At 47.2% G+C, this 21207-nt stretch overlaps 1 protein-coding gene across 2 annotated transcripts in view; it reads left to right on the top strand.

Annotated features, from left to right (window-relative positions):
* Positions 1-21207, top strand: part of ZFAT (zinc finger and AT-hook domain containing) — a 158532-nt gene that overhangs the window by 91990 nt on the left and 45335 nt on the right. For both annotated transcript variants that reach the window (XM_044928863.2, XM_025265571.3), the window contains one exon: positions 10379-10467. In XM_044928863.2, coding sequence (XP_044784798.2) covers positions 10379-10467 — 89 coding nt within the window. The remainder of the gene's footprint in view (positions 1-10378; positions 10468-21207) is intronic.

Here is a 21207-nt window from a genome sequence, read left to right as displayed (position 1 = left end):
GTTTGTAACTTGGTGTCGATGACGATTCCTACGCGTGCGGGTGCATTCATTTCCCGCGGCTGCCGTAACAGACCACCACACATGTAGTGGCTTCAAACAACAGGTTTACTATGTGACAGCTCTGGAGGTTGGAAGTCTTAAAATTGAGGGGTAAGCAGGACTGCCTTTCTTCTGGAGACCCCCAGGGAGAATCTGTTCCTTTAAGTTCTCTGGCCTCTAGAAGCTGCCTGCATCCTTTGGTTTGCGAGCCCCTCCTTCATCTCAGCCAGCACATAGCTCTCACTCCCTCTCTCCCTGTGCTTCTCTCTCCTTTCTGAGTCTGACTCCCCCCACCCCCCACCAAGAAGGACACTTGCAGTTTCATTGGTCCCACCTGTATAATCCAGGATCATCCCTAACTCAAGATTTTTAACTTGATCCCATCTACAAAATCCCTTCTGCGTATAAGGTGACGTTTACAGGCTCTGATCCACTTGCCAGCGCAGGAGACGCAGGTTTGATCCCTGGGTCGGGAAGATCCACTGGAGGAGGGCATGGCAACCCACTCCAGTATTCTTGCCTGGGAAATCCCATGGACAGAGGAGCCTGGCTGGCTACAGTCCACGGGGTCGCAAAAGTGTCAGACAGAACTTAGCAACTAAGCAGTACTTTTGGGGGGAGGGCACAATTGCCTTAGCACAGTGGGGTTGTGGGGAGGTTAACTGGGCCCCCACACACTGAGTGTCTGCTCATTCTCAGCGCTGGGCGTGTGTGCCTGCTCTCTTAGTGATCAGTATTCCCATGTACCCCGCCACCTCAGCACAGGGTGGGCTTCAGCACAGGGTGCACCTCGACACAGGGGGCACCTTGACACAGGTGCAAATAGATATTTGTGGTGATTAATCTGGATCACCTGTATCATTTAGGAAAGATCAAATTCCTTTCAAATATTCCTTCACTAGGAAGGGACAGTGAAATAGTTAATATTTGAAGAGTATCAGTTTTAAAAAGGGTAAATGCAGTTTTCTGAAAAATTTGCTTATGCAAAATACCACCTTTTTCAGTAAGACTGGATAAACAGTCATAGGAAAGCATTTTCGCTTTTATGCCTCCTGGTATTTTTACAGTTTATACAGATTTTTTTTTTTCTCTAAGTATTTTAGTGCTTCTTCAAGTTTAAGGTAAACACGAAGCTTGATTTGGCAGGAATTGTTTAGCTTAGCAGATATTTCAAACATGCTGCCTTAAAGCGTGTTTTCCATCTCTGCTTTGTGTTCTGATGGAATCCAAATGCCAGAAGACAAGGGGACAGTTTTATTTTCTTCTGACAGTTTAAGGTTTTTCTGCCATTCCATTCGTCCCTGGTTTTATATAGAGCTCTATTTAAAGTAACTAAACAGCTGGAGCCATCCTCAGGGAATCTCATCAAGCCAGATGAGGGTGTAGTAAGAAACAAAGGAAGACAGCAGGTGTGCGTTTCCTTTTTTTTTTAAAGAATTTTTTCCCGTTTTATTGAAATACAGTTCACATATAATGTTGTATTAGCTTAAGGTGTACAACATAATGGTTTGATACACACATATATTATGAAGTGACTGCCACAGTAAGTTTATTTAACATCCATCACCTAGTTATTTGGGGGCAGTGTATGGTTTTCTTTTTTCCCTCTCATTGTTACAACTGACATTGCCGGGAACTTTTTCTTGCATATAAACCTGTCCTTCTTTCGAATTAATTTCCTAGGACATATTTCCAGGAGCAGGAGGGCTGTTCCACTTTGGTTCTTTTAATCATGCACCGCACTTCCAGCTTACTTTTCAAAAAATTACATCAGAAACTTAGCAGTGTTCCCGCTGAACTCTTTCATTTTTAGCATCGCGTCTTATTAAACATCTTCAGTTTCTTAGTTCACATCAGATCAGATCAGTCGCTCAGTTGTGTCCGACTCTTTGCAACCCCATGAATCGCAGCACGCCAGGCCTCCCTGTCCATCACCAACTCCCGGAGTTCACTCAGACTCATGTCCATCAAGTCAGTGATGCCATCCAGCCATCTCATCCTCTGTCATCCCCTTCTCCTCCTGCCCCCAATCCCTCCCAGCATCAGAGTCTTTTCCAATGAGTCAACTCTTCGCATGAGGTGGCCAAAGTACTGGAGTTTCAGCTTTAGCATCATTCCTTCCAAAGAACACCCAGGGCTGATCTCCCCTAGAATGGACTGGTTGGATCTGCTTGCAGTCCAAGGGACTCTCAAGAGTCTTCTCCAACACCACAGTTCAAAAGCATCAATTCTTTGGCACTCAGCTTTCTTCACAGTCCAGCTCTCACATCCATACATGACCACAGGAAAAACCATAGCCTTGACTAGACGGACCTTTGTTGGCAAAGTAATATCTCTGCTTTTGAATATGCTATCTAGGTTGGTCATAACTTTTCTTCCAAGGAGTAAGTGTCTTTTAATTTCATGGCTGCAGTCACCATCTGTAGTGATTTTGGAGCCCCCCAAAATAAAGTCTGACACTGTTTCCACTGTTTCCCCATCTATTTCCCATGAAGTGGTGGGACCAGATGCCATGATCTTTGTTTTCTGAATGTTGAGCTTTAAGCCAACTTTTTCACTCGCCACTTTCACTTTCATCAAGAGGCTTTTGAGTTCCTCTTCACTTTCTGCCATAAGGGTGGTGTCATCTGCATATGTGAGGTTATTGATATTTCTCCCGGAAATCTTGATTCCAGCTTAGTTCAGTGGATATCAAATATTATCATTTCATTATACTTTTTAGTGTTTTGATGACTCATGATATCAATCAGGTGAATTAGAAGCAAGGTCCCCAACCCCTGGGCCGGGGACTGGTACCTCCTGTCAGATATTTAGATTAGCAATTAGGTTAGAAATAAAGTGCACGATGGATGTAGTGTGCTTGAATCATCCCAAAACCATCCCCCCATCCCCAATCTGTGGAAAATTTGCCTTCCACGGAATCAGTCCCTGGTGCCAAAAAGGTTGGGGACTGCTGAATCAGAGGATTTGATGGAGTAAATCAGTAACACGCGTGAGGAATTTGTAATGTTGACTGGTTCCTAGCACTGTGTGTAAACTTCTTTGTGGTCATTGAACTTCTTTTGATTAATTAAATTGGATTTGTTCCTCTCTTGAGTGCGTTGTTTTTTCATGCCCTTTCTTCCGTGTTTGCTTTGAGGAGTTTTGGTGTTTTTTATTCTTGCACTCATGGATTCATTCAACAGCTGTATTTACTGGGCCTCTTTTGGTTGCTGTTGACAGAAGCTCACTTGAGGTCACTGAAACAGAAAAGGGACATTTATTGTATCCTGCAGAGACTGTCTGTTGGACAGCAAGGAGATGAAACTAGTCCATCCTAAAGGAAATCAGTCCTGAATATTCATTGGAAGTACTGATGCTGAAGATGAAGCTCCAATAGTTTGGCCACCTGATGTGAAGAACTGACTCATAGAAAAGACCTTGATGCTGGAAAAGATTGAAGGCAGGAGGAGAAGGGGATGACAGAGGATGAGATGGTTTGATGGCATCACCGACTGGATGGACATGAGTTTGAGTAAACTCTGGGAGTTGGTGATGGAGAGGGAGGCCTGGTGTGCTGTAGTCCTGGGGTCACAGAGAGTTGGACATGACTGAGCAACTGAACTGAACTGTAGAGACTTAGACACTTGTGTGTGTGTGTGTTTTAAGATTTTTTTTTTTTGATGTGGGCCATTTCTAGTCTTTATTGAATTTATTACAGTACTGCTTCTCCTGATTTATGGTTTGGTTCTGGGGCACGTGGGGTCTTAGCTCCCTGGCTCGGGGTCAACCCCGCACCCCTGCATTGGAAGGCGAGGTCCTAGCTGCTGGCCCATGGGGAAGTCCTGGGGCCCTGGTGTTTGGGTTTCTCCTCCTCAGGACTGTTGTTGCCTCCTCTTCCTGTGTCTGGGCCCCGTCACCCTTCAGTCTTAGCTTGCCAGTCGCTTCCCCATGGAGGCCTTCCCTAACGGCCCAGCCCCACCCTGGCCCCCTCCTCCCCCACCCTGCCACGCTGTGCGCTCCCTCCGCCGCCCACTGTGACTGGTCGTGGTCCCTTATCTTCTGGTGCACGCAGGCTGTGAGCCCCAGTGGGGCGCGGGCTCCCGTCAGCTCCCGTCTGTGCTCCGGGCGCACGCCTGGCCTCGCACCGCGCCCCCTCCCCCCCGCCGTGGCCCCTCAGGGAGAGCTCCTGGGGTAGAGGTCTTCATCCCTCAACCTTCGCTTCTCTTGGCCTCCTTGTCCTGATGCTCTCTCTCTGTCTCCCTTTTCATTTGGTTTGTTCACTTGTTTCATCCACAGAATGGACGTCTAATGACCGACATCTCCTGAGTTAGTACTTCATATCCCCACAGTTCGGGTTCCTAGCTCCATCGGGTCACTGTCCACTGTGGTCCCATCATCTGCAGCTGCGAGCGGGGGGCACGGCGGGCGGGAGGAAGGGGGTGTGGGGATGGAGAGTGGGGGAGGGGCGGGGAGAAGGGGGGGTGGGGATGGAGACTGGGGGAAGGGGCGGGGGATGGCAGGCGGGGGGAGGGGGGCTGGGGTGGTTGGCAGGCAAGGGGAGGGGGGTGTGGGGATGGAGAGTGGGAGGAGGGGCGGGGGGTGGCGGGGGAGGGGCGGGGGGATGGCGGGCGGGGGGAGGGGGGCTGGGGTGGTGGCAGGCAAGGGGAGGGGGGTGTGGGGATGGAGAGTGGAGGGAGGGGCGGGGGGTGGTGGGGGAGGGGCGGGGGATGGCGGGCGGGGGGAGGGGGGCTGGGGTGGTGGCAGGCAAGGGGAGGGGGTGTGGGGATGGAGAGTGGGGGAGGGGCGGGGGATGGCGGGCGGGGGGAGGGGGGGCGAGTGGCTGAGCAGCCTCCTGCTGGGACGCTCCTGTCACCACCACTGCCAGCACAAGGGCTTAGGATGCAGCGTCCACTCTCCTGTCCCCAAAGTACAGCCGCCTTGCGAGGGCACCACAGGGACCAGGGACCAGCCAGAGAGGACTCCATGAGCCACCGCCCCACCCCCCAGGTAATTAGGCATTTTGGATACAGCAACAGGGAATGCCAGCAGCAACCAGAGAGAAAACACAGATTCCCCCACCGTCATGACGCTGAATGAGAAACAAGACAAATCAATAAGACGGGGGAGTATTTTACAGCTGAGTTATGAAGATACCTCAAATATTGAGAAATGCAAGTATGAATGTGAGATGGTTTAATTTCAATGTGAAAATGTCACAAAATGAGGGATGTCAAAAAAGAGGAATCTTTTCTTTTTCCTCTCCAATGTAGGTCACATTGTGTTCATTTCTTTTTTAACTTTTTATTTTACATTGGAGTATAAAGCCTTTGACAGTGTGGATCACAATAAACTGGAAAATTCTGAAAGAGATGGGAATACCAGACCACCTGACCCGCCTCTTGAGAAACCTATATACAGGTCAGGAAGCAACAGTTAGAACTGGACATGGAACAACAGACTGGTTCCAAATAGGAAAAGGAGTCCATCAAGGCCGTATATTGTCACCCTGCTTATTTAACTTATATGCAGAGTACATCATGAGAAACGCTGGGCTGGAAGAAGCACAAGCTGGAATCAAGATTGCCGGGAGAAATATCAATAAGTTCAGATATGCAGATGACACCACCCTTACGGCAGAAAGTGAAGAGGAACTCAAAAGCCTCTTGATGACAGAGGAGAGTGAAAAAGTTGGCTTAAAGCTCAACATTCAGAAAACGAAGATCATGGCATCCGGTCCCATCACTTTATGGGAAATAGATGGGGAAACAGTGGAAACAGTGTCAGACTTTATTTTTTGGGGCTCCAAAATCACTACAGATGGTGACTGCAGCCATGAAATTAAAAGACGCTTACTCCTTGGAAGGAAAGTTATGACCAACCTAGATAGCATATTCAAAAGCAGAGACATTACTTTGCCAACAAAGGTCTGTGTAGTCGAGGCTATGGTTTTTCCTGTGGTCATGTATGGATGTGAGAGTTGGACTGTGAAGAAAGCTGAGCGCCGAAGAATTGATGCTTTTGAACTGTGGTGTTGGAGAAGACTCTTGAGAGTCCCTTGGACTGCAAGCAGATCCAACCAGTCCATTCTAGGGGAGATCAGCCCTGGGTGTTCTTTGGAAGGAATGATGCTAAAGCTGAAACTCCAGTACTTTGGCCACCCCATGCGAAGAGTTGACTCATTGGAAAAGACTCTGATGCTGAGAGGGATTGGGGGCAGGAGGAGAAGGGGATGACAGAGGATGAGATGGCTGGATGGCATCACTGACTTGATGGACGTGAGTCTGAGTGAACTCCGGGAGTTGGTGATGGACAGGGAGGCCTGGCGTGCTGTGATTCATGGGGTCGCAAAGAGTTGGCCATGACTAAGCGACTGAACTGAACTGAACTGATAGCTGATTAACAATGTTATGTTAGTTTCCAGTGTACAGTAGAGTGACTCAGTTATACACGTATCTATCCTTTTTCAAATTCTTTCACCATTTAGGTTATTATATAACACTGAGCAGAGTTCCCTGTGCTATACAGTAGGTCCTTGTTGGTTATCCATTTTAAATATAGCCGTGTGTACGTGGATTCTTATGTGGCCGTGATCCAGGGCTTTGGGTGCACGTCCAGGCTCTACCACCAGCTACTTCACAACCTGACAAGTTGCTCAGCTTCTCGTTCCTGGTTCTTCTTGTGTAAGAGGGATGTCCTGCCTGTGTCCCGGGCTCTGAGGGCGCTGGTTGAGATCAGACAGATCAAGTCCTGGCACAGCTGTTGACAGCCAGCAGCTCAGTACTCAGAGCTTGCCAGGCATGTTGTGTGAAAAATGAATGAAGTTTTTTTTAAAAAAGCCCCACCTCCTTTTTCCTTTGTCATCGTTTCTTTCTCTTCCCGGGCTGCTCTGGGACTCACACTGACACAGCCATTTGCTGTGCATCGCCCAGCCCTTTGAGGTCACTCTAACCTCAAGTAAATTCTGTGTTTCTAGCCGGCTCTCCCTGTGATACCCAGGAGTATCTCAATGGAAAGCAATCTGATAGTCTCAAATCATTGTTTTTTTTGTGTTTAGTCATGTGTCTATATTGCATTATTTTAATTAGGCAGCCAAAGATTCTGTCCAGTGCTCTCCCAGGCCTGTTTGGTGGGGGCGTCAATGGTTGCTGGAAACATTTGTCATATTTATTGCCCAAGCTCTGTGCCTCGTAAGGGATGCTCTTAGGAGCTGCCTTCTCTCCTTGTCTCTTGCTGAGTCACAGGAATATATCCATAAAAGGCTGACTCTGGCTCTCCAACGAGGTGATTCCATTTATTCATTTCAGGCACTAATCATTTTTAGCACTTTATCTCTTACTCTTTGGTCCAGATGTATTAGTAATGAGTGAAAATATTTATCAATGTGGAGAGTGGTTTTATCAGCTTTCCTCCCCACGCTGTGCCGGTGGGGAACCCAGACACCATTCTGCTCAGGCTGCCTGGCACAATAATGATTTTCTGGGTGAGTCACACGCCAGCAGGGAAGTATGATTGTCTGAGTTTAGATAGGAGATGTACAGCAATAGATGGCCTTCTGTTGAAAAAAGATGATACTGTGTTCAAGAAAAGGTGTTAATTGCTCTCTTGTTGTTATTATTCAGTTGGTAAGTCATACCAACTCTTTGCCATTCCTTGGACTGCAGCATGCCAGGTTTTCTTGTCTTTTCACCATCTCCTGCAGTTTGCTCAAACTCATGTCTATAGAGGCAGTGATGCCATCCAACCGTCTCATCCTCTGTTGTCCCCTTCTCCTCATGCCTTCATTCTTTCCCAGCATCAGAGTCTTTTCCAGTGAGTCAGCTCTTCGCATCAGGTGGCCAAAGTATTGGAGCTTCAGCTTCCGCATCGGTCATTCCCGTGAATATTCAGGGGTGGTTCCCTTTAGGATTGGTGGACCTCTGTCAGCACAGTGTTATCTCTGCTTTTTAATATGCTGTCTAGGTTTGTCATAGCTTTTCTAGAATTCTAAGGAAATTGCTCTCCAATTATGACTGATTTGCCTTAAGCATGAAAAGGTTTTCCTCAAGCTTTGGACTTGCAGAATTAGTAGAATCTAGAGCTTGGGGGTCATTCACCTGGAATGACAGGTATAGTTGCCGTATTTCTGTTATTTCTATATTTCTGTATTTCTGTTAACTTTTTCTGTACTTCTGTTAACTTTTTCCCTTTTGCTACTCCTATTGAAAGTATTATTCATGTGAGTTGTCCAAAATTTCCTTTTTGTTTCTTGCCCAGCTCAGTTTGGTAAAATGCACAGGCTAGTTTCAGTGTGTGTCATGCATTCAGGCACTAGGAGTGCCAGAATGAGTGAGACACGGTTCCTGCCTGTAGATGGCTGATGGCAGGTGGCGACGATGCCACAGAACCGGGGCATCGACAGAGTGTGTGGAATGCTGGCTCCTCGCCTGCTTGTGCCAGAGGTGTTGATCAGCTTGAGTTTTGTGTTAAAGTGAAGAATGACCAGATGCCAAGAGACAGTGAGTGCATCCCAGGCATGGAAAGTGTTAGCAGAGGCTCAGGGGTCTTAGACGGCAAAGGCAAAACAGGAAGTCAGAGAGAGGAGTTAGGAGGGGAGAGTCAGTTCTGGTTCTGGGAACCTTCTGTGCCCCAGCCCTGGAACCTCAGCTTTGACCCATTGTTGGAGTCGTTGGGAGGGCTTGGCAGGAAGGTCTGTGGGCGTTTCTGTGTTAGATCAGAATGGAGGATGGGGCTTCAGGATGGATGGATGTATGGTGGAGGCGGGGAGAGGGTGGGTAATGGATGGGGGGTTACCTGAAGACAAGGAAACTGGTTCAGAAGGCTTTTACCACTGCCCAGAAAACAAATGATTGGGGTCTAAAACCAGTATAGAGGTTTTAGAAACAAAAAGAAATAGAAACATATTAGGAGTTGAAATCAGGTGCTAAAAAAATGAGGTGAGTGAAGCTGGGGTTGTGGCGATGTTGAGGCAGGCTGCCAGGTCTCTAACTTGGTTGATGAGGTGAGTGATCCCCTAGGAAGGTCGGAAGTGGAACCCATTTGATGGGTGAGACAGTGAGTCCGGATTAGAACAAGTGTGAGTGGAAGATTGATATCAAAGGTTTACAAAAGAAGGAGAACGGGAGTGTGGCTGGGGCACTCGGACTTCAGTGTGTAAAGGATGGAGTTGGAAGACAGTGTCTCCAGCACGCAGAGAGTGAACAGAGAGGCACGGAGGGACAGGAGGAGCATGGAGTCAGAGGCACAGAGGGCTCCCTAAGCACGGCCCATCGCAGAGCCACGTGCAGCGGAATCTGTGGAAAATAAGGGCTGAAATCTGCCTTCGGCTTGGTTGGTTGGCATCGTTGGTCACTGGTCACCTTGGTGAGACAGGTTTTAGGGTGAGCTGGTGCCATCTCCAGAGGGTAGGTTCAAGAGCGAGTAGGGAGTGTGGAGGCTGTGGGGGGACAGCTTTTTCAGCCAGCTTGTCACGAAAGGAGAGGTGGGCGCGTGGCCAGAAGGGGCTGGTGTTCCTATGGTGCCGTGTGCAGTGACCGTGGTGCTTGTCCCTGAGTAAAGCGCAGCAGCCGTTAGGAGTTCATGACGAGCGACGCTGCCACGAGAAGCAGGTCACCTTTACATGTGGTTGCATGCTACTGTTTTTGCAAGTTGTTTTATTTTTCCTCATCAGGAGGTAAAAATGTAGCCTGCCTCATGTATCCGTCGATTTAATACGTGTGCTTGTTTATCGCATTGCTGAATATTTACAAATTTCTGAAACGTTAATCCTCTGTAAAGGCTGGTATGTCACATTTCTCTGTCATTTTCTCTGTCTCGAAATCTGCCTTTTATCTCCCCCTCGAATCTGCCTTTTACCGGCATTGTTGCTTAGTCGCTCAGTTATGTCTGACTCTTTGCGACCCCCATGGAGTGTAGCCCACCAGGCTCCTCTGTCCATGGAATTTTCCCATCAAGAATCCTGGAGTGGGTTGCCGTTTCCTTCTCCAGGGGATCTGCCTGACCCAGGGATCGATCCTGCATTTCCTGTGTCTACTGCATGAGCAGGCAGATTCTTGACCACTGAGCCACCTGGGAAGCTCCCTGCTGGAGTTGGGAATTCCCAAACACAGATCTCTTCTCTGGCTGAAGGGCATTCTGCAGCTCCTCTCAGCTCTCGGGCTGGGGTCCCGGCTCCTAGGGAGACCCTGAGGCCCCTGGCGTCTGACCCCCGATTCTCCCCCGGCCAAGCCTGCTGCCTTGTGCCTCCCTGCCGGTTCCCCCTGAGGTCCTGGGCCCCCACCCGCCGATGGCCCGGGGTGTCCCAGGGCCTTCATTCCCGCCCCAGGCCTGAAACCGCTCACCTCCTTCTCCTTCTCTTCAGGCAAGCAGTTCAAGTGCACGGTGTGTGACTACACGGCCGCCCAGAAGCCACAGCTGCTACGGCACATGGAACAGCACGCCTCCTTCAAGGTAAGGGCGCCCGGCCGGCGGAGCGGACCTCCAGGTCGGAAGTGCGCCGCTTCTCAAAATGAAGACGGGAGAGCCTCCTTCCCCGCCCCTTCCGGGCTGAGCCAGTGCGTGGGCGGTCACAGGGCTGCAGGCCCGCTCCTCGTGCAAGTGTGGCACCTCTCTGTACTTGGGGAACCAAGTCCTGGAAGAGCATTGCGAGGATGCAGACTGGAGAAGAGGCTTACTCTTGCTGCAGTAAGATGTATAGAACAGGCTTTTGGACTTGTGGGATTAGGAGAGGGTGGTATGATTTGAGAGAATAGCATTGAAACTTAAACATTACCGTATGTAAAGTAGGTAGCCAGTGTGAGTTTGATGCATGATGCAGGGTGTCCAGAGCCAGCGCTCTGTGACAGCCTGGAGGGACCGTCACAATATTGGAATAAATAGATTTAAAAATGTGTGTATCTTAGAAAAACCTGGCGTGATTTAGAGCAAAGAGTGTTTTTTTAAGGACAAGTGTGTGCACTGTCAGATCCTGGATTGCCCTGATGTGGCAGGTGTGATGATGCTGGGCTGGCAGGCACCGGTGAGAGAGCTGGAGACATGCTCACACGCCTGGCACGGCACCAGCCTGCAACAGGGATTCTGGAGACCCTGGCTCTCCTGATCTCTCTTATTCTCTTAGTACCTCCAGTTGACGTTTCTTCCACGTAGATGGTAATTCCCCAGGACCACGGCTTACGGTGGTTACTAGCAGCAAGAGCTCTGGTCCCGTGAATTTATTTCATAAAAAATACTGCTCAGCACTTGGCAACTTGACCCTTAAAATCAATGCTGCTGTTGCTGGCATGCACATGTGGAGATGGGAACACGATGCTATGAGATGTTTGTTGAAATCATGTCCACCTCTAAGTCCCGGTAGAACATGAAAGGGACTGTGGACGGCCACACTTGGAGGTTGCATTTATTGAGCATCTCCTGTGTGCCCGTGTTGTGCCAGGAACTTCACCCACCTCACTCTGATTCCACACAGTAGACGTCATTGCCCAGATTTGACAATTGAACAGCCTGCATCTCTGACAAGTGACCCCCATGAGTCTTGACTCGACGCCCAGATCCACAGACTTCAGTCGCTGTTATAATCTCGGCCAGCCTGTGTCATCACCCCTTCCGAGGTGACACTCCTGTCGACAAGATCATCTGATGCTCAGAACAGCCTTGGAGTGAAGTCACAGGAAGCCCATGATCCCTCCTCTTGTCGTTAAGAAGCCAAGTGGCTTGGGGTGGGATGAGGGCTCTGGTGGTTTAACTGTCCAGGAGGTGAGAGAGCCGGAACTGGGGCTTGGCCTCAGGGTCCCAGGCCTGGGCGTCCCTCACCAGATCTCAGCCCTTCGCTGTTGGCAGAGAGGGGCCAGTTGGGGCATCTGAGGCTGCCGTGCCTGTCGATTCTGTAGCTGCTTTAGCGTCTGTATTGAACACAGGTTTCTTAGGTGGGACCCACGTGTCACCCAGCGGGAGTGTGAAACGTCTCAATCGGGATGTTCTGTGTTTGTGTACATTGTATGTAGTGAAAGTTCGGGCTTTATGTCCATTCCACATCTCTTAGACGTGTTTCTTTGAGGAGGGACTCCGGATTTCCCTAGACTGGTGCAGTGACAGGACTAGAGGATGCACGTCAGGGCGACTTTCACTTCACAGATGAGAGACGTGGACCCAGGGAGGCTGATTTCTGGCCTTGCTGTTCCAGAGTCAGAGCTAGACTTCTAATCTGTTCCTTGGTCTCAGTGTGGAGCATCTTCCCTTCCTAGCCAGACATAGCTGAAAGGTTCTCTGCCCTGAAATCCTTGTGGATTTGTTCCTCACAGTTTTACTTCTCTGGTTTGTGTGCAGAAGAAGTGCATTTGGGGATGGTTTAATTGCAGGTGTGTGTGGTTTCCATCACACAGCTGCACTGGGGGGCTATGGGAGCCCCATGCTGGACCCCAACTCATGGCCAGTTTCCCGTGGGCTCCCTCTGGATGTAGGCGTAACCACTGGCTGAGTGGTGCCCCTGCTGGGGATGAGGTTCAGTCTGAGTGAGAACCAGGGAGTCAGTCCTGGGCTCCTCCCTTCCTTCAGGTCTGGGTGCTCTTCTTGTAAACACGTGTGTAAATCATGCTTCTCAGTTGCCTGGGGCCAGCGAGCCAAAATGAAGCTGATGCCTGCCAGCTGCCCTCATCCCAACAGTAATTGTCCTTTTCCTTTCCTCTCGGTCCATTAGTTTTCCATTACGTTGTTACAGATTACCTCCACCTTCGTAACTTAAACAGCACAAGTTCTTTGTCTTAGGGTCTCATTGGTTCAGAATCCCAGCATGGGCCACCCCGGGCCAGTGTCCGCATGACGTGCTCTTCCTTCCTTGCTCTCTGGCTCCTGCAGGCTGTCCGAAGGCTCGTGGCCCCTTCGCCTGTCTTAGAGCCAGTGGCCATCCTCATCCTTGTCCTCCTCTGATTCTCTCCTGCCCCCTCTTCCAGCTCGTGTGGACCCTTGTGACTGCATCGCGTGCACTTAGATAACCCAGGACAGTATTATCTTAGAGTCAGACGATCAGCGACCTTAGTTCTACCTGGAGTCTTCATTCCTTTTTGCCTTATACATAAGGTTCCAGAGATTGGGACATGGTCATCTTTGTGCTTAGTCACTCAGTCATGTCCGACTCTTTGGGACCCCATGGACCATAGCTTGCCAGGCTCCTCTGTCCGTGGCATTCTCCAGGCAAGAATACTGGAGTGGGTAGCCATCCCCTTCTCCAGAGGATCTTCCCAACCCAGGGATGGAACCCAGGTGTCCTGCCTAGCAAGCAGTCATCTTCAGGGAGGGTGTTATTCTGCCCCTGAATTCCCCTCCTCTTTTTCCTTCCTCTCACATCTACTCTGTGGTAGAAAAATTTTCATGCATACCAATAAAACATAGCATGCATCTCCCGCTTTCCCTTTTCCTACCCTCAGTAAGCGTGATGAAGAAGTCAAGCCTTGGTGTTTTCCCATCCCAGGATGAGACTTCCAGTCTTGGGGCAGCATTGCTCATCTGTTGCAGTGGGCTTGCTAGAGGAAACCAGTTTGCTTCTCTAGACCTGGATGTGTGACTTTCAATATATAATTTCTATCAGGAAACACGGTAATAAGGGCAGACTCCTGGATCACCTTTTAAAATTACATGATATAATTTATGTATTTTTTAATGATGAAATTAAAATGTGTTCACTAAATAAGATTTGGAAAATGCTTTCTGCTCCTTTTCCCTGGAGGAATCTTTGGTGATATTTTTAGACACGATTGAGGTCACACCGTAAATGAGTATTTTATTTTTTTGATGGGGATTAGCGTGTCGGCTTTATCGGTGATAAAGCTCTATTGGAGAACGTGGCTTAGACAAGTGGCCAGATGGTTTGCTAAGAATACCCCACTCCTGAGTTTGAGTGATCTCAACAGCTAAAGGCTAGACTGGAGCACCTACATGCTTTAGGCATTGTACATATTGCCTTGCCTTTTTAATTAATTGGTTCTTGGTGGGCTTTCTCTAGTTGTGGTATGCGAGCTTCTCACTGGGGTAGCTTCTCTTGTTGTGGAGACAGGCTCGGTAGCTCGGGCTGCATAGTTGTGGTGCGTGGGCTTAGTTGCCCTGCAGGATATGGAGTCTTAATGGAGCATCAGGGATCGAACCCGTGTTCCCTTTATTGGCAGGTGGATTCCCAAGCACTGTACCATCGGTCCAGTATTGCCTTTTTTTTTTTTTAATTGTCATTTCACAGGCCTTTTCTCATTACATGAAAATTCATTTATTAACTACTTTTAATGGCTGCATAAGGATGGGACTCATAGTTTTAATTAACCATTCCCTTCATAACTGCACAGTTTGGTCATTCCCAGTTCTTGCTGTTGTAAGTAGCCCTATAGCGGTCATCATCCCGAAAGCATTTCCGGTTCAGTTCAGTCGCTCAGTTGTGTCCAACTCTTTGTGACCCTACGGACTGCAGCACGCCAGGCCTCCCTGTCCATCACCAACTCCCGGAGTTCACTCAAACTCATGCCCATTGAGTTGGTGATGCCATCCAACCATCTCATCCTCTGTCTTCCCCTTCTTCTCCTGCCTTCAATCTTTCCCAGCATCAAGGTCTTTTCCAGTGAGTCAGTTCTTTGCATCAGGTGGCTAAAGTATTGGAGTTTCAGCTTCAGCAACAATCCTTCCAATGAATATTCAGGACTGATTTCCTTTAGGATGGACTGGTTGGATCTCCTTACAGTCCAAGGGCCTCTCAAGAGTCTTCTCCAACACCACAGTTCAAAAGCATCAATTCTTTGGCACTCAGCTTTCTTTATAGTCCGACTCACATCCATACATGACTACTGGAAAAACCATAGCCTTGACTAGATGGACCTTTGTTGGCAAAGTAATGTCTCTGCTTTTCCATGTCACCCTAAATTGCATGGACTGTGAAACACCGGGCAAAGCCTGCCAGACCACTGAGGATTCACGTACAGTGAAGGTGTTGTGTGTGCTTCTTGAAGCTGTAAGTAAAGTGCACTCCCTAGGGTGGAGCTGACACCTAACCTTAAAGAGATGCCAGGGAAGATGCTCGGGCGAGGGGAACCAGTGCCAAGCGGGGAGTCTCTGAACAGACACAGGCTTGTTCTCGCGTCCCGGAAGCTCTCTGCTTCTTACACGTGAACAAGTCACACACTGTGCTGTAGGCAGCATGACCAACAGGCAGACTAGACTCACTTGTGGAGTTTTCTCCATTAGGCTCAGATGAACCCGTGACTCTGCTGATAGACATGTCCTCAGTCGTAGGGCTGGTGGACACCATGCCAGTCTCCCTGCACTTTAATAGTAAAGAGTAACTTTACTTAAAGACATTTTTAAATAATTTTAGTCTGATCATAGTTTCAACTTATGTTTGCAAATCACTCAAAGTATTTTCCGGGCGTTAGGTTTTCCTTGTATGTACTTTTAAGACGTTGGTGTTATTTTACTATTGTTGTTGTTTATGGCCTTGGAGTTAGGCAGACAAGGATCAAAATCTGGATGCCACTGCTTACTGACTAGGTTACCTTCTGGGATTCTGATCCTTCGCCTTTTTGGGCCACTGTCTCCTTATTTGGAAATTGTGAATGAACAATGATACCATTATTTCAAGGGCTGGTTTAAGAAGGAGGGGTTGATTTGAGGGAGCAGATTAGAAGGAAAGTGCCCCCAGAGCTTGGGGCAGACTCAGACCATTAGCCCTGTGCAGATCACCCTGAGGGAGGAGATGCTGGGAGGACCTCAGACTTGCTGTCTTAGTAACAAGATCGGGGGTGGAGCAGCTCTGGCCCTGGCCACCTTTCCCATCAGACTAGTTCTTCTCTTTCAGTAAGCCTGGAGGCCAGCCCAGCATCCTCAACTCCACCGCAGCCCCGTGTGCTTCTGATGCAGGCACTCCACAAGTCCAAGCTGCCGGCCACTGTGCTGGGTTTCGAGCAGTGAAGGAAAGGTCCTGTCTGGGTGTGCATATAAAGTGCACTCCTGTGATGGCATAGAGCTGGTCTTGTTAGTGCCTGTGTGTGTGTGTATATCCACATGCCTGTACACAGCCCTCTGACACTCACTGCTCTTTGATGGCAGTACTCAGTCCATTTGCATTTAATGTAAGTTTTGACGCGTCTCATTGGGGAGTTAACGTTGATGTTCTCCGTCATGTCCGTTCTTCGATCCTCTCGTCTTCTCTTCTGGCTTCTTTCAGGTGAATTAGGCATTTTCCAGTATTCCATTTTATCTCGTCTATTGACTTTTTCCTCTAAGAGTAGAAATTTTCTTTTTCAGGTAAATGTTTTAGGACAGATGTAGAATTACAGAAAAATTGTTACAGTAATACAAAGAGTTTCCATATTCCACATACCCAGTTTCTCCTATTGTTAGCATCTGACGTGTATATAGTACATTTGCTGCATGAGCTGCATGTCATTATTTGCTAAAGTCCATATTTTATTCAGATGTCCCTAGATTCTACCTGATGTCCTTTTTCTGTTCCAGGAGCCTATTAGGATACTATATTACATTTAGTCATGATGTCTAGGCTGCTTTTGGACAGGACAGTGTCTCAGACTTTCCCCAGTTTTTTGATGGCCTTGGCAGTTTTGAGGAGTACTAGTCGGACACGACTGAAGCGACTTAGCAGCAGCAGCAGCAGCAGTGAATAGTATTCAGTCGTGTCTGACTCTTTGCACTCCCATGGACTATACTGCCTGCCAAGTCGCTTCAGTCGTGTCCGACTCTGTGCAACCCCATGGACTGCAGCCTACCAGGCTTCTCCGTCCATGGGATTCTCCAGGCAAGAGCACTGGAGTGGGTTGCCATTTCCTTCTCCAAGGACTATACAGTCTGTGGAATTCTCCAGGCCAGAATACTGGAGTGGGTAGCCTTTCCCTTCTCCCAGGGATCTTCTCAACTCAGAGATCAAACCCAGGTCTCCCACATTGTAGGCAGATTCTTTACCAGCTGAGCCACAAGGGAAGCCCAAGAATACTGGAGGGTAGCCTATCCCTTCGCCAACAGATCTTCCCGACACAGGAATCGAACTGGGGTCTCCTGTATTGCAGGCGGATTCTTGACCAGTTGAGCTACCAGGGAAGCCCCTTAGAGTACTGATGAGGTATTTTATAGCATATTCCTCAGCTAGGATTTGTTTACTTTTTAGATATACCTTTTTTTTTAATTTAGTTTTTGTTGTTTTTTTCTTTTTTAGTCACTGCTGTAGACATTACACTATGCATATTCTAACATATTATTCTACACTATGTATTCTAACACATTCTAACTAACTGCAGATATGCTATTTCATAAACAATGGAAAAACTATGAATCATAATTCATATTACTCCCCTCCTACCCTTTGGGTTCTTATTGTCACATATATCATTTCCCTTTGTGTTCTAAATTCCTCAATGTAGTAGTATTTTTTTCTTTAAAGAGCATTTAAAAATACATATGAAAAATAATCTTAAAAATTTCTTTCTCGTTTACTTACTTAGCCTTTCTGGTGTTCTTTATCTTTTCCTGCAAGCCTAGCTTCCATGTGATAAATTCTCCGTCAATTTGGAGAACTTCTTTTAGCATTTGTTATATGCTGGTTTGCTGGAGTTTAATTATTTTAGCTTGTGTCTGTTTGGAAATTCTTTGTCTTCATTTCTAGAGGACTATGTTGATGACTGTAGATTTCTAGGGGGGCATCACTCTAAAGGTATTGTTCCATTACATTTTGTCTTTCATTATTTTTGAGCCTTCTCATTTCCTCTTATATGTAATGGCTTTTTCCCCCTCTGACCGATTTAAGATTTTTTTTCTCTTTGTTTTTTCATCGTATTAATGTCATTAAGCTTAGGTGTGGTTTCCTAGTGTTTACCTTCCTGACATTTTAAATCTGTTGGTTGATATCAGGTGTGAGGTTTTGGCTATTCTCAGCCGTGATCTCTTTAAATACTGCCTCTGCCTCATTTGTCTTCTCTTTTTTCCTTGTAGGACAGTAATACCTCTTGTATTGAACTGTTTGATATCTCATAGCATTCAGATGATTTCTCTCTTTCTCTCTCTAATTCTTCTTTCTTTTTGTGTTTCGGTTTATGTGATTGTATTAATCTTTAAGTTTACTTATTCTTTCTCTGATATGTCAGTTCTACTGTTTAGATGTTCAAATGAATTATTCATTTCCGGGTTTCTTTGATTTATAGCATTTACATTTAGTTCTTTTTCCTCTGCTAAAACGTACGTATCATTTGTTCACACATGTTTCCCATTAGAGTCTTGAACATTTTTATCATCATTATTTAAATATTTCTGTCTAGTAATTTCAATATCTGAGCAATCTGTGCCTTGGTTTCTATTGACTTTTTTCCTTGAATTGAGTTACATTTTCTTCTTTGTGCATCTCATAATGCGCAAATTTACTTGGATGCTTGATGTTACGTGTGGAAGAACAGTAGAGACTGATGGCTGTGGAAAAGTAGATCCCTCTCTGTATCAGGCCATCGCAGTGGGGACCACACAGAGGATAGCAGGCCTGATGCTGTCCTTTCAAAGGTGTGATTGTGAGCGTGGCCCTTGGTTGGTGCGTGGTTGCTGGGACGGTGCTGTGTCCCTGTGGCTTTCTGCGCCCTGGGCAGCTCTTTCCCATCTCTGTGCAGCCTCAGGAGAGCGTGCAGTGCACCTGCTGAAGGCCCCATGCATGGGATGCGGGTGGTGGGCTTCCTCTCCCCGTCCTGTGTCAGCCCTGGAGTCCTTGCTGCCTTTTCTGTGCACCCACCATGTGCCAGGGCAGGCGGTGTCGGGGTGAAGCCAGGCCTGCATCTGATGCCAGGCTCACGGGTCTGGGGAGAGCCATCTGTGTGTAAGAAGCAAGTACATTATCTGCTGTGAGACAGTTATGCACTAAGCTCTGTGGGAACCCAGGAGAGCAGCTAACTATTCCAACTCTGTCATTTTTTAGAAGCTATGTTGTAATTGAGTTAATAGAGTATTATGTTATCATGTAAAACCTATAGCTGTTGAAACCTATAGCAACCGAAAAGTTATAGTTGACCGATGTCCACAAATCAAAGGGAATTAGTGTAATCCCTTGTTGTATTTCTGACAATGAACTTGGTCCCAGAGGCGTTCGTTCACAATGTGTCCATGGGAGGCTGAGTCAAGGTATACATATAGAAGATGTCAGACAGCTGAGCTCATGGGATGGGTAAGGGGCTTAGATGCTAAACTGAGCAGAGGGGCTATTTGGACGAAGTCAGCCAGGGTGTGGTTGTGTAACTAAATCACTCCCAGCTTCCGGTCTAAACTTGGCAAACAAGGGAGTGCAAGTTCAGAAATGATCTCAAGGAAGCAGAGTGTTGAGAGCCTCACATTCGTAAACAATTCAAGTTAATCCTGTTTGAGATCCTCAGTATCCCCCAGCATGCTGAGTCACCTGGTGTTGCTTGCAGCAAGCATCGTGGCTTTATTTCTGCTATGACATCTGTTACCCAGGAGATGGTTTTGCGCTTCCACCAGAAACTTTGGCCACAGGGAAGTCGTGGCCCAGTGGCTCCCAATGCAGGTGGCCTGGGTTCGACCCCTGGTCAGGAAACTAGACTCCGCATGGTGCAACTAAGGCGCGGTGCCGCCAGATAAGTAAATATTAAAAAAATAAGCTTCCACCACAGTGTTGAATGTTTAAGTATCTTGTGTCAGAATAAAAAAGACAGCTGGACTGATCCCTTTTATAATAGCCATCTGCTGGGCATTACAACAGGTGTGTCAGTATTTACTTTATTTTGCCTTCAAAGATGCTATTTTGTAGATATTAATCTTCCCGTTTTACAGATGAGGAAACAGGCCCAGAGCCCTGTTAAGTAATATACTCAAATAACAGTTGGTGAGTAGTGGAGCTGGGATGTTGAGCTGTATCTTCGTAGACAAAGCTACCCTTGTCCCCCACCCTCCACTTTATTCACTCTCAAGCCAAGTGGGGGGGCATTTTGACCCCTTGACCTCTTTACCCTTCACTGCTTTGATTGTGTAAGCCTGCAGTTAGATGTTTATCCATCAAAACTCAAACAGAATCTTTATGTAAAATGCTGACTGAGTGTAAACTTAGCAGCTGTAGCACTTCCCAAGTTCAGTGGAAATTACTGAACCGTGGTACAAAGAGAGTAAGAAGTCAAGTGGAGGGCTGTTGTTAGTAGTGTTTATTTTGCTTTTCAGTTCTTAATTTCCACAAAAGCGAAGAATCTGAGATTGTTTCCCTTTTTTCCTTTAAGTGTGTGTGTATGTGTGTGGAGGAGGAAGGGTCATGGTGGGGAGCAGAGGGTCAGAGGGGGCCATTTATTTATTTTGAACTGAAACATCTCTGCTCAAAACCTGTTACACCATCTTCAGCTTCCTTGTATTTTAGATTTTTAAAAACACTTTGGGGGGGATAAAAAAGGGAAATTGGATTGTTTTATGTTAAAATCCTGTCCATCTAATAGTATGCAGTATATTCTCGGGAAATATTGCATTTTGACAGCATAAGTGATTACCAAAAAAAATCAATAATTGGAGAACGCTGAAGAGTCTTCTAAGCTCTTGCATGGAAAGCAATTAGTATGGATTGATTTACTGTTATTTATTGTGATGAGATAATTGCCTCAGTGTAAAGCCATTTTGGACCTTGTGGTACCCCATGGCTTTAAAACATTTATTCTTTTAAATTGTTTAATTTGTCTCAGGCCTGATTTTACAGCAGAGGTGGCTTTGTGCTTGGTGAATTATGTGAAGACCTGGCTTTTTTCTCTCTGGATCCTTGGTCCCAGGCTTAGTTTTGTTTCCCTGTAGTGGTTGGCCCAGGAATGAAGTCCCAGCCTTGTGCTCTCAGGCTCACAGTTCTCAAAAGACAGGGCCAAAAAAAAAAAAAAAAAAAATCACAGTTCTCTTCTCTTCTGCATAGATGGGCAGCTTTGACTGAGGGCTCAGGCTGCAGAGCATGGTGTGGCTGGTGGGACAAGGAGAAGGGGGTGGTGCTCTCGTTCATATCGGCAGCATCCCTTCAAAGGCTTTGGCACAAACCTCTTTTTTTTTTTTTTTAATGAAAAAATTTTTTTTGGCTGTAGCATATGGGATCTAGTTCCCCCACCAGGGATTGAACCCTCCTGCAGTGGAAGCACAGAGTCTTAACCGCTGCCGTGCGTGCATGCTAAGTTGCTTCAATCATGTCTGACTCTTTGCAACCCT

This window comes from Bubalus bubalis, chromosome 15 (genome assembly GCF_019923935.1).
Source record: "Bubalus bubalis isolate 160015118507 breed Murrah chromosome 15, NDDB_SH_1, whole genome shotgun sequence".
Taxonomy (NCBI): Eukaryota; Metazoa; Chordata; class Mammalia; order Artiodactyla; family Bovidae; genus Bubalus; species Bubalus bubalis.
Note: the sequence above shows the minus strand (reverse complement) of the source record. Positions and strands in the feature narration are given on the sequence as shown.